Source organism: Anser brachyrhynchus (assembly GCF_964034855.1).
Source record: "Anser brachyrhynchus genome assembly, chromosome: 1".
Classification (NCBI taxonomy): domain Eukaryota; kingdom Metazoa; phylum Chordata; class Aves; order Anseriformes; family Anatidae; genus Anser; species Anser brachyrhynchus.
The window spans coordinates 200,841,292-200,854,149 of record NC_137694.1 but is presented as its reverse complement, the minus strand read 5'-3'; the positions used below and the strand labels follow the sequence as shown (position 1 = coordinate 200,854,149).

Here is a 12,858-nt window from a genome sequence, read left to right as displayed (position 1 = left end):
TTTCTGTCCTATAGGGCACAGTATAATGGGTTACTATGCCGGTTAGCTTATAGTAAAAAATTACTTCTTCCTTTCTCTAGAAGAAACTGCCACAGAAAGCAGTTGTGTTTTGCAGTAACATTTAGAGGAGGACTACTGGAAAGACGGGGAAGGACTCTTTATCAGAGAGTGTAGAAATTGGACAAGGGGTAATGGTTTTAAACTAAATGAGGGGAGATTTAGGTTAGAGGTTAGGAGGAAATTCTTCCCTCAGAGGGCGGTGAGGCCCTGGCCCAGGCTGCCCAGAGAAGCTGTGGATGCCCCAGCCCTGGAGGTGCTCAAGGCCAGGCTGGATGGGGCTTTGGGCAACCTGGTGTGGTGGGAGGTGTCCCTGCCCATGGCAGGGGGGTGGAACTGGGTGGGCTTTAAGGTCCCTTCCAGCCCAAACCATTCTGTGATTCTGTGACTTCAGCATAAGGCCGTTGATTTTATCCTTTGTGATCAGTTACAAGCGTTTCTTCCCTTCTTGCAGCAGCAGGTCAGACCTTAGGAAAATATTCAACGCAAAGAAATACTCTTGCACAGCCTCTTGCTTCATCCCTTTGCGCTGCAGAATTGTTTCAATGTGAATAACAAGTTGTTCCTCATCAGTCAAGGGTATCAGATGACTTCGCTTTCAAATCCCAACTGCTGTAAGTCTCACACATAATAAATGGTCACTCTTATAAAGAAAACTAAAACATAAGGATGAAAGCACAGAAGAAAACAAGTGTTGTATCAGACTTGAAATGTGCAGCCATTAGTTAAAAAGTGTCTTAAAAAAGAAAGACCAGCACTAGTTACGAGGTTGAGGTTGCTGTTACAGATCCACTTAACCAGCTGTAAGCACACCTGGAAGACAGGCAGAGCAGCACTGCCAGTCCAGCTGCACTATCAGTGCCTAAATTTACTCCTTTTAGTCGTACAGCACACCCCAAAGCCATGTTGGAATAACTGAGTTAAATTTTGGAGAAGTTAGTGGATCAAGAAGTAATGCTGAGCTTTGATCTCCCCCGTCATCCCTGTCATCTCCAGGTTAGCCAACACAGCCAACACCCACGCCTTCATGGTTGGAATCATGGAATGACTGAATTATGGAATCACAGAACGGTTTGGGAGGGCAGGGACCTTAAGGACTACCCAGTCCCAGCCCCCGCCATGGTCAGGGGGCTGTGAGGGAACATGGAGCCCCTCCTCCTCCCCCTCAGGGCTGCGCGCGGCCGGCCGCAACCGCGCCTGCGCGGCCATGTTGCGGCGGGAAGCGGCGGGAAGCACAGCGCGTGCGCGGAGGGCCAGCTCCGCTGGGGCGCTGCGTTTCCCGCCGCGCCCGCGCTGATTGGCTGGCTGGCGGGGAGCGGCGGCGGCCGGCGGGTAGGTGCGGGGGGCTGCGCACTAATGGCGGCGGCGGGCGGGTGCGTGAGGGGGTTATTCTCTCCTCATCCGCCTCGCTTCCCTTCAGCGCGGCGTCCTCGCTAGCTACCGGGGGCTGGAGAGGGCTCCGGGCAGAATTATGGCGAGAGGGGGGAGGTCTCAAGGTCCCTGGGTCTCCCTGGAGGCGTTGCTTACAAGAGTCTGTGCGGCGTTGCCGAGAAACCTGGCTGGTTTTAACCGCTGGGTGTGCTCTGGGTGCCCTGTGCGGCCGTTGGGGCCGTGCTGGCGGTGACCGCCTCGCCCTGGGGTCCGCGTTTGGTCACAGCCTGTGAGAGAGGGGCCTGCCCATGGCAGGGGTCGGGCGAGGTGATCTGTAAAGATCCCTTCCTACCCCAATCGCTCTATAATTCCCAGTGTTAAATGCTCTTTTTTTGATTTGCACTCCAAATTTTCCTTCCTTATTCCAACAACTGAATAAGGGATGGTTAGCAGGAGCCGCAGTCCTCTGTTTATCCTGTAGTGAGCTTGGGATTCACTGGCTCGACAACCCTGTGTTAACGATATCTTATGGGTAATTATTGTGTTTTTCCACCTCACCTGATTGCTTCAGTAATTTATGTTACTAAAAAGTGTATTTATTTCTAAGAATTACTTATTTATGGTACTGAAAAGTTTCCAGGTGTAATGTTACCTCACGTTGGTTTAGTGCTACCTGGATTGTGCACTAGTAAAACATCTTTGATTCTTATAACAAAAATATCTTTTGAAAGTTTTTACTGTTTTGTTTAAGAACAGTGTTTTCTGGGATGAAAATATTTAAAGATCAAATACAGATGTATTTATTTTTTATTGAGTTGAGTGTCTTTGGGGCAGGCTACGTATCAGGCTGAAAAAAGGTTTGTTTTTTCTTCTGTCTGTGTGGAAAAAATTGAAATCATAGTTGTGAGGAAAATGGGAAATGATCAGCAAAACTAGCAGATCCAGGTTCCACAGTAAAATCTACTGGCAAATATAACTTGAACTGGCTGCTGACGAAAACTCGCACAAAAAATTGTCAACGAGATTATGGCAATATTTTTTTTTTATATATAGCTGTCTTTGCTTATATCACTTATGCTCAAATTTCTGGTTTTCATCTTCTCATAGAAACTGATTGTTAGGTGTTACCAAAGATGAAGAGAAAAGTGGCAAAACTTGGGAAATTGAGGCTTAGTCCTAATGAAGAAACCATGCTTCTGAAAGAAGAATATGAAAGAAGAAGAAAACTGAGGCTACAGCAAGTATGCCTCTATTTTTTTCAAGTTGTATATTTCATTTAAAGATGTAACAAATAATTTTGGAAAATCAACCGAATTTTACTTCATATAAGCTAACTTTTTGCAGCGTAGTAACATTAGGTTTATATTTAGCTTGTGTAGTAGTTTCTGTTATGTTCATTTGCTAGTAAATTCATATTTTTCTCATGATACTGTCTCCGTTAGATTCATACAGGCCTTTGTTCCAGAACCTCTTCATCCCTGCCAACTTCACTGTATCTATCTTTTTAGTTTCTTTTTGTCTATCAACATACAGATACCTCTTTTTACTGATGTGTTACACAGCACTAATGGAGAAGAAATAAGCCACTTGTGGCAAATACAAACCTATCTTTCTACTAGGTCAACCAAATCGTTACAGTGTCACAGCTCTTAATGCTTTAAATATTGCTCCTTTTAGAATTACCTTTCTGTTCCTCATCTCATGTTTCTTTTATTTCTGTTATGCTGTGCTGTGTTAGGACACAAGGCTATTTTTCCATTTCTTTTTACCCCTTAGCCTTCCACTGTGCTGTCCTCCAAGGCATTGATTTAGCAGTATAGTTGCCATTTCTCTTTAGAGTGCGTTGCATCATAATGAGAGTAATAAATTATTGTGCTGTATTTTTGGCAAGAAGTCTATTTCAAACAGTTATTACATTTAGTTTATCAGCAATGTGTTGCTCTCTCACTTTAAGTAAAACTTTTAACAAAGTTTAAATTTAGTATATGATATTGATTTTGGAAAAGGGTAATGGCAACTTTAAAGTATTTTCTGGACAGATTTTTTTTAATGTATCTTTCCACCTAATCTAGCAAGGAGGGGAATGTGTGTTGTGGAAGTAATTGCTGCAAAAACACTGTGCTTTTACTAAGTTGCTGACAAAACATAAATGCTATTTCTACAGGTTAGAGAGCAGCAGAAGTACATTGCCTTACAGATAAGACAGAAAGTAAAGCAGAAGAGGGAAGAACAGCTACATCAGTTGGAGGAGGCATTGAGAGCTGAATGGCAGAAAGAACAAGATGAGAAGATAAAGGCCTTAGAAAAACTGTTTTTATCAAGCTTAAGAGCTGTTGGTGAGGGTCACCGACAAGCCAAGGAGAACGTAAGTACACAGCTTAATGTTGTCAGAGATATACGTTGGTGTTTTAGAAATAACTAGGTTGCATTTTTTTATATTCCTGTTTTTTAGAGTCCTAATATGTGGAAGGTAGAAATGTTTAAAATATTTAAATGTTTACACGTGTTTTTTTGCAGATATTTATCCATGAGACCATGCATGATAAGAAGGAATATAAACTTTTTATTGGGAAAGATTTATAGCCCCATCGTTGCTGGATGGAAACTCTTATTCATCTAAGCATGAATAACCTATTTAGTTATTTTTAGAAGCCTGTTTAAGAGTCTGCATGATTTTGCCTGTGTTTTATTTTCAAGTAGTTTTGTACAGCCTTGCTGTGGTTGGAGAATACTGTATTAAGTTCTCTCCAATTTGCTGAGGCTTTTGCTGTGCAAACTCCTAAGTTGTGTGTACAATATCACACTTGCTTATGTGATACTGTATATTAAGATAACAGTTTGTCCAAATTGCACATGGTGAGCTGTCCCAAATATGCCAGTAAACTTAGTAACTTTGTTTCTCTGCCATCTAATAGTTTCTTTTCTATGCTTAATAAGGTGAAATCACTTTTTTTTCTTCAGTGCTTTAGACCTTCAGTGACTTAAAAGGTATTGGTAAGGACTTTGGAGGCTTTTGCACAGATGATGAACTGGCATCACTTAATTCTGCAACTGCAAACTGTCTCCACTTCAAAACTGTAACTTGTGTAGGCCTGTTTTGAGAGGTCGCTGAGGTTGTTCAGTGAAAATCTCTGGATTTGCATTGATAGCCAGTTGTAATTAATGGCTGAAAAATAGTAAGGTGCTTTCGCTGTACAGTTTAATCACCATTTAAAATGTATAAGTATATATTACTGTCGTTATAAAAAGAGATGAAGAGAGAAGCTAAGGTTTCCACGTCAGTCTTTGGTTCCATTGGCTGAGGAATATGATAAAGTTACTGCTGTTGGTGGTAGGCAAGAAGAGAATGAAGGAGATAGCAGAGAAGAATAAGTGATTATTTGGAGGATTTTTACTTTGATATGATAGAAAGAAATTTCAGGCTTTTGATTCTTACCAGCAATCCTTACTTTGAAATATAACACTGATAGTATGAGAAGTCCTGGATTAATCACTTGCAATATTTTATTAAGGAACCTGATTTAGAAGCTCTGGCAAAGCAAGCAGAAGAAAGGAAGCAAAGAGCAGAGAAGAGACATAGGAAAGCCTTGAAAGAGCAGAAGTTCCAAAAAGAGAAATTACTTCGTGAGCAAGCCCGGTATGCAATAGATATTGAGCTTCATTAAGCATAGAGTGTGCTTCATGGTGTTACGTGGTGAAAGGCAAAAATCACAGTGCTTGTTTGCAGCTTTTTAATTTTGATTTTTTTTTTGTGTGTGTGTTAAAGGATACTAGCTTGTGGACAAACCCATGGATTTTGATAAAACTTTGTAGTTTTAAAGCCAAGATCCCCTTGTCAAGTACACAAGTTGATCTGATCGACTCTCAATGGCCAGGGAGCCTGTCACCTCTGTATTACCGTTTTCAGTCCAGGTTATTGGCTGGCAGCTATTCAGTGACAGATGAAACGAGATGTTCTTAGTCCAGCTTATGGTGGAAAGACACTCTTTTGAAAAAAGGACCTATTGCATTTGACACTGTCTGCCTTATCTCTTTAAGGAAAAAAAAAGGCACAAATTGGTCCAAACTTGGGCTGACGTGAAAAATAAATTGTGTACTCTTGGGGATAGCTGAGCTTGATTAGAGTTGACACCTATTGATTAAATACTTAGCTTTGTGCACACTTCAGTGATTAAAATATGTTGAAGTGATGCAGAGCTTTCTGAAAAGCAGGGTTTTGCTTTGATCCGGAGAAGTTTGCGTGTTATTACTTTTTTTGCATTACTTCAAAAGTTAATTTTTCAGTGCTGCCTTTCAGCGTAAGTTCTGTTGACTCTTTGGTGTGCTTACCTGTTTCTGTCTCCCAAGAATTAAATGGAGTCAATGATTATATTTTTAGGTTTGCCTTTTATTTTACACAGTGCTGTCATTGTTGCTTGAACTATTTAACTGTTTTTCCTCCTCTCTCCCCCCCCCCCCATTTATTTACTAGACGAATAAATGCACGCAAGCATGCTCTGGATGTGGAAAGAGAAAGAGCAGCAAAAGTTGCAAGCCTACCACCTCCTCTGCCCCATCCTCTTGAGGTGTGTATCCACGATGATCATAATTTCAGGATGCCGTATCAATACAGTGCTTTATTTATTGGTTTGACTCCTCACAGTGGGTTATCTGAAAATGTTATTTGCGTGCTATAAGGAGAGTGGTGAAAATCAGTAAAAATCAAGAAAATTAATGAAATATTTATTAACAGACTTCTACTAAGCTTTGATAGCTGTCTTTTTCAGATCTCGTTTGTGCAGATTTCTTCTTAAAATCATGTGAGATCATTTTTTTTATGTTTAATGTGTGCTTTAAACCTCATCATGATTTCATTTTCACTTACTAGCTGTAGTGATGTTAAACTCCATAGTTACCTACCCTAACGTTTACCTGCCACCTCAGCCTTCTGCTTTAATAACATAGTAGTATTGCATTTTTTTGTTTTTTAATAGTGTACCCAAAACTCCCCCTCCTCAAAAAAAAAATACTTTTTGTACAGTATGAGTAAATGCTTTTTCAGCGAGGTTATGGAAAATGCTCTTTTCTCTGATCATCTAATAAACTAGAAATAATAGATTCCGAGTTCTGTAAGAAAAGTCTGTAGTTGAGAAATGTTATTTTGCTGTTATGTATAATTATATTATGGATCTGTGCTTGCCCTGCTTTGAGATGGATGTGTCGGCTGTTGTAAGTGGGTTTTGTATTCGTACGTGAAAGCTCAAGTGCTTTTGTGTTAAGGTAATGCTATTGAAACAGGAAGGCAGAGCTCTGTGATGAATGTCAATTTGTGCGGAGACGTCTGCTGTAGGCAGCGAGATGCTCTCAGTCATTAAGCCCTCTAGGTATTCCTTGGGCTGATGTGATTAATTATTAATTGTATGCCAATATTGAAATGACATAATGTTTTCAGGAGAGAATTTTGTGTTTGTTTTTAATTTTGAGCTTTCTTCTGTTACTAATTAAGGTATGGAACTCGCTTCTTTCATTTAGTTGCTTTGCCAGAGACAGCTAACTGTTCAGTGGTACAGCTGTACTTATTTCTGCTTTTCTTTCTAGAATTTTGAAGTGAAAAAGGTTCCTGCAGTGAAGGCCTCTGGTGCTGGCAACTTCTCCATTACACGTTACCATATTTCAGAACCTTATGTGGATAGAGAAATGGATGGAGAACAGGTGATTAAGTGTTTGTGATATATGCTTCCATGTACCTGTATATTGCACATTGTGTCTGGCTATCAGATACCAGCAGGTCAGCTTCCTAGAACTTGTTTAAAAATAGAAACTTGCATAAAGCAGATGTTATATGACTTAATAATCAGAATCCTGGATGATGGGAACTTGTGAGGACTGTTCTGTGCTCGGTTGCTGTCAGAATCGCTCCTGGCTGTCTTTCTAACATAAGTAGGCCTCTGAATGGGGATGAGTCCACAAGACTGGCGTGTTAGGGCACCCCAATCTTCTGTTTTGTCTTATGTTAAATTAATAGTTGCAGTTACCCTGCTTTTTTCCTCTTTTAGTTGTGTTCACCCAGTCTTTACCTCATATTCACGTTCATCTGTTCATGCAGTCAACAGTTTCAGCTTGCCAAAATGGCAAAGGTCTGATTTGAGAAAAAGAATGATGAACAAAGCTATGCCAGGTGAAAAGGTTTACTTAGGTTCACGGTACAATCAGACAAAGGCTCAGGTCGGATCAGAAGAAGGGGAGGATCTGGACAAGTGAGAGATGGAGTAAGAACTTAGCTTTTAGAGCTGATGATCTGTTGTTTGGTTTGTCTGTGAGGTGAGATCACAGTCTAAATTCTTGTTTGGGATCAGCCTCTTTTAGACTAGACTCTCTACAGTCGATAAGCTTCTCTTTGTGAATGTTCTCTCTAGTGGCTTTGATTTCATTCATGAAGTTTAAGGTTTTCTTGACCTTTTAAAGGACTAGGTCTAAACAATAAGAGCAGATGCTGCGGTTTGAGCTTTATATCAGAAAATTCCTAAATGTCAATCTTTCACCTAGCTTATGTGGAACTTTTTTACTTGAGTATTTATTAAAGTGTTAGTAAGATTGTTTTTATTTAAACATTGCAGATTTTTTTCCTTGTTTCCCAAATGAAAACGAAAAAACTTCTGGCTTCCTTGTTTAAAACAAAATCGTGACCACAAACGAAGTGAATCAGTAATATTGATTACATTATTCATTTTAGCTTGTATTGTAGGAAAAATAACTACTCGGCTATAATGAATAAATCATACAAACGATTGTCCCTAATGGAGTTAGGAACTAGAATACTTTGACACCTAACACTTAGCAAATGTGTAAATATGCATTTTTTTTCCCAAATGTATAAATACAGTTCGGTTTTGCTTGCAGCTGAGTACTATAAAACTTCTGAGAGTGTTCGTACGGTATTGTATGCCTTTTTCAAAGTGGTTTTGCTACAGAATTATTTATTGTTACATACACTTTAAACTATCACAAGAACTCGGTGGACTAAACTATTAACTGACTGCCAGCCAGATGCTCGGTTAGCTGCTGAAGAGGAAGGCAAGCGCTTGGAGGAGCTGCACAGAGAGGCAGAGAGAGAGAAAAGAGAGCAGGTTGCAAAGGCCCATCTCAGAGGAAGTCATGCCTTGAAGAAGGTCCATTTGGCTCAGGTAGGCAAAGTAAACGTTGTGCCCGTTTTTCATGTCAAAATGACCGGTGTTAAGTAAGCTGTAGGTTTCCTAAGGGGTCGTGGTTTCAGGAGGTGGACTAAATAGGGTTTTCAGAATGCTTTCAAAAAATCATCAAGCTCGTCTTCTTAATTTTGTCTCTCTGGAAGTTTATAAGACAAGAAACCTTTTTGATAAAGATAAATTAGAAGTGTTTGTAAGCAGCGTAGACACTGCAGATAATTTTTTTTTTTTTATTCAATGCCATAGCTCTTACAGGGACTAGTATTACGGTGTCTTTGTTTGAAATAAGTCTTTTTTTCTCTTGTTCTCATTGGCAGAGGTCAGGGTAGTCCACTGTCAGTTCAATGAGAAGTAGAAATGATGGGGTTCTTGTTTTTAAATACAGGATAGCATGGAAAAAAAATACACTTGACAAAGTTGTGAGTTCTGTACTTCAGGGCCTTGTTTTGCTTGTCTTTTTTTTTGTTATACTATAAAGGAATGAGCCGAAGTAATGTTGAGCTGAAGTAATACCTTGTGAGTTAAGTAACTGGTTGAAGTATTTAGATAACTTATGATAAAATTAATGATAGAACTCTTCTGCCTGGAAGATCAACAAATTCAAAGTTTTAATTTCATCAGTTGTTCCTACAGCCATTCTTTTTATAAACTTGTTTACTTAATAACTGTGCGAGATCAAGGGAAAAACATATAATGGTTCTAAATTATGACCAGAACGATGGGTACTGCTTTGCAAAGCACCTGTAAGAATGTCAGTCACCCTAAATCTGACTAATGTGCTTTTGAAAAAACTGAAATCTATAGACTTATTGTCAGTCCTCCTTCCTCCCTTACGTTCGGCTTATTTTACATAAACGTGTTAAATTAGTATTCAGAGCATTCAGTTGTGGGTTGGTGCTTCTCCCTGATTATTTCCTCACCTTCGTATCCTGTCTTTTTACAAAAGGTGTAAGGACCTTTTACTACATGTAAACTACATTTTATGCAGTGAAAGCATACTCTTACATATGTACCCTTCTTCCAGAGTGTCCTTGTGTATTCTTGAGCTGCCTCCATCTTTTTTTGTTAGTTTTCTGAGGTTCTACACAGTTGCAAGAACTTCTTTTTCCACAGCCTTTTTTTTTTTAACACCTTTGTTTCTAGTGTGTCTGTATATAAGCTTCAAATTTCTGGTATTACTGTATCTTGTCAATCACGCGTGGTTTTTTTCTGTGTCTGAAAAACTTGAAGACAGAAATCAAAGAAAATAACAGCGTGTGAAATGTGTAAGAATGTACCACGTGTATTTATATCTAATAGGAAGGAAAACTTGGTCATTATCTGAAGGGCAGAGATCATCATGTTTGTACTGACATAAGCTGGTACAAATGCTGACTTCAAATCCATACTTGGATTCAAATTGGGTGTCTTTGCAGTTATCATGCTCTTAATCTGTTGTTGGTGTAAAATTTGTATACAATTTTTAAAATTTGTATAAAATTTTGTTTACATGTATACAGGAGAGGAAACTATTCAGTACTTTTTCTATTGATTGTTCAATATGTGGACGTACCACTTTGTTATTGTATTGTACACAAAGCTTGTGCTGAATAAAATTGAGCTTCATCATGACTTTATCATGGCACATCTCAAAGTATGTATGAGATTCTCAGAAATTATTAATATTTCTTATAAAAAGCCAACACTTTTTTTTAATTTTTGGAAAGAAATCAACATTATTACCTTAAATTAAGGTTCTGCTAGTATAGAAATCTGGAAATACTGATGTTATTTTCCTTAAGAAGTAAAAGCAACTGTTGAGAAGGGGTTTTGTACTTTAGAAGTTTGTGACAGTAACAGACAATAACACAAATATCTCAAATAACAGCTTCCTATGGTTTTTTAATTGAGATATGATTGGCCATAAATGAGTAACCTAACTAATTTGGGGAACTGTGAAAATTATATTACTGATGTTCATTTTAAAAAACAAACAAACAAAAAAAACAACCCTTCAAATAAGGCTTTTTTAAAATAGCTTTAATGTATCGTTGTACTGCACCAAGAGTGTTAGCTTACTTCAGCAACTCTTATGTTTAAGTAGCACGTACTAACAACAATAGCTTATCGAAGGAAGTACTCGTTTACTTCAGAGAACAGAAGACTTAATTCTGTTTAGGAAAGTTGGCCTACAGTGTACAATGCAGTTCTTTAACATTAGATCTTTTAGGTAGTTTTTGACTGTGTTTGAAGGTCAGATATACTCTTCTCCTGAGAAAGCACCCGCTCTAGAATAAAATTAACTAAATGTTTAGGATTAAACAAACATCATGGTAACCAAATTGGAAGTATTTTATCAGTCCTGACATACAGCTGCCCGAATATTAACACAAAATGCTTCTCACCCCTTTCCTTGAAGGACAGGGAAAGGCTACTGCAAGAACTTGAACAAATGCAGAACGTGGATCGGATGCGCAGGAGGCAGCTGGTAGCGCAGATGCCACCTCAGCTTTTTGTACCCGCATACAAACGTGTGGAAATAAAAGACGACTGGCAGAGAGAACTGGAGTTTGCCTTTGAAGATATGTACAGTGAGGACAGGAGTGAGTAATTTGTGGGAGGCTGCTGACTCGGGTTGCTCAGTAGATGAGAGGCTGCTGCAGCTGCCTGTTCTGGGTGCAGCAAGTAGTGGGGCTGTGCGTTTATTCCTGGTAGATGATGCACACATGCAAACCAGGATTAAGTACAGATACCTGCAGCTGGCTGTGCAGGCTAGTGTAGAAAACACAGCACTTTGCATTAAACACAAACAGCATGAATTGTCTCATTCTGTTCCCTGCTCTGGCTGAACAGGCTGAAGGCTGCTTGGTGGGAAAATGTCTGTCTATACAGTACAGATCTCTGTAGCAGTTGGTCTCGGACACTCACTCAGCCCAGTAGCTGGTCCCTGCACCCCAGCTCTCCCCAGACACATACATGCCCGAGCTTTACAGCCCTGCATGTACATACACCTTCTGTCTCCCCCCTAATTCCCCAGAAATGGGTCTTAAGCATCCAGTCTGTCCAGAACTGATCGAAGAGCCTGTAGCCCTCCAGTTACCTTTCGTTTCCACACGCGCCCCGCTGTCCTCGGTATGTGCTATGGATCCTTCAGGAAGGTAGCTTTAGAAGCTCAGTGCACCCAGCAGCTGGCCCTGGATCCTCAGCTTCCCCCCTTGCTGGCTCCTGGTCACGCAAACAGCTGAGGTTTTCTGCTCCTCTCCAGTTAGTGGTACACAGACACCCCCCCTTTTTATGCAAACACAGGCACCCACTATGAATGCCTGCGGTTACTGACTGTAAATACTTAGTCAGTCCAGTAGATACCCTCAGCTGCCTGTTAAAGAAATAACGTGTACGTGTGCCAGCAGGTTTCTTGGTTGAGCCTGAGCCTCCTGCAGTGTCCCCTGTAGCTGGCTTGGATCTCCTGATCCCTCCGGTGGCCCAGTTGTAAACCCTCTGTCCTTTCCAGTATCCAGCCCAGTCTTAGGGCTGCTTCGATACCCAGCTCCCAAGCCTCTTGCTGTTCTCACTGGCTAGTCTGGCTTGCTGTTTGCCAGTCATTGCACACTGATATCTATGCCCATGTAATATGCACACGTTCCTGTTTACGCTCCACTTGCTCTCTGTTACGCACCCATACGCATGCAGGCATACAAAGTAGAAAGTTCTTCCCCCAGGAAAACAGTTAGAAATGGAATTTAGCAAGAAGACAGGGCAGGCTGCCAGGAACCAGGCTGCGTGTGATCAGACCAGTGTACTCACTGGCCCTTTATGCACTTATTCCTCTGTTTTCTCCTCTGACTTGCTAATACTTCCTTTTCCCTGCTTTTTTTTTGTTTGTTTTGTGTTTTTTTTTCCATAAATGTCCATAATAAGTCTAGTACAATCCTAAGGTGCTCTTCCCACATGTCCCACACCCCTCGTAGGCAGTAACCTCTCAGTTAGTGAGGCGATCCTGAATCGTCTCCCATAGATTCATCTTCCAGGATTTTGCACCTGAACCATGGGAGTGGTGTGTCCCTCATGTGACAGATCTGTGAACAGCCAGGTCAGGGCGCTTCTTTTTTCTGATGAGTTTTTGGGATTCTCCTGCAATGGTTCTACATGCTGCTTCTTGCATGGAGATGAGCCTTTTATTTTAAAACCTTTTATTTTGAAATACTTAGCATAGTTTAGTGGAAAACATTGTAGAAGGTCAGAATTAAATAGACAGCTAATGGTCTAA

The 12,858-nt window shown here is 40.3% G+C and overlaps 1 protein-coding gene across 2 annotated transcripts in view; it reads left to right on the top strand.

The window, feature by feature from the left end:
* The first annotated feature begins 343 nt into the window (after positions 1–343).
* CEP295 (centrosomal protein 295) overlaps positions 344–12,858 on the top strand; it is a 39,613-nt gene continuing 27,098 nt past the window's right edge. Inside the window, exons 1-8 of one of the 2 annotated variants that reach the window (XM_080566980.1) lie at positions 344–1,389; positions 2,536–2,669; positions 3,593–3,793; positions 4,941–5,065; positions 5,900–5,993; positions 7,006–7,119; positions 8,451–8,591; positions 11,011–11,194. In XM_080566980.1, the coding sequence (XP_080423106.1) occupies positions 2,562–2,669; positions 3,593–3,793; positions 4,941–5,065; positions 5,900–5,993; positions 7,006–7,119; positions 8,451–8,591; positions 11,011–11,194 (967 nt within the window). In that variant the 5' untranslated portion in view covers positions 344–1,389; positions 2,536–2,561. Of the gene's footprint in view, positions 1,390–1,431; positions 1,961–2,535; positions 2,670–3,592; positions 3,794–4,940; positions 5,066–5,899; positions 5,994–7,005; positions 7,120–8,450; positions 8,592–11,010; positions 11,195–12,858 lie in introns of those variants that run through there. The other variant, XM_080566981.1, reaches the window with a different exon arrangement.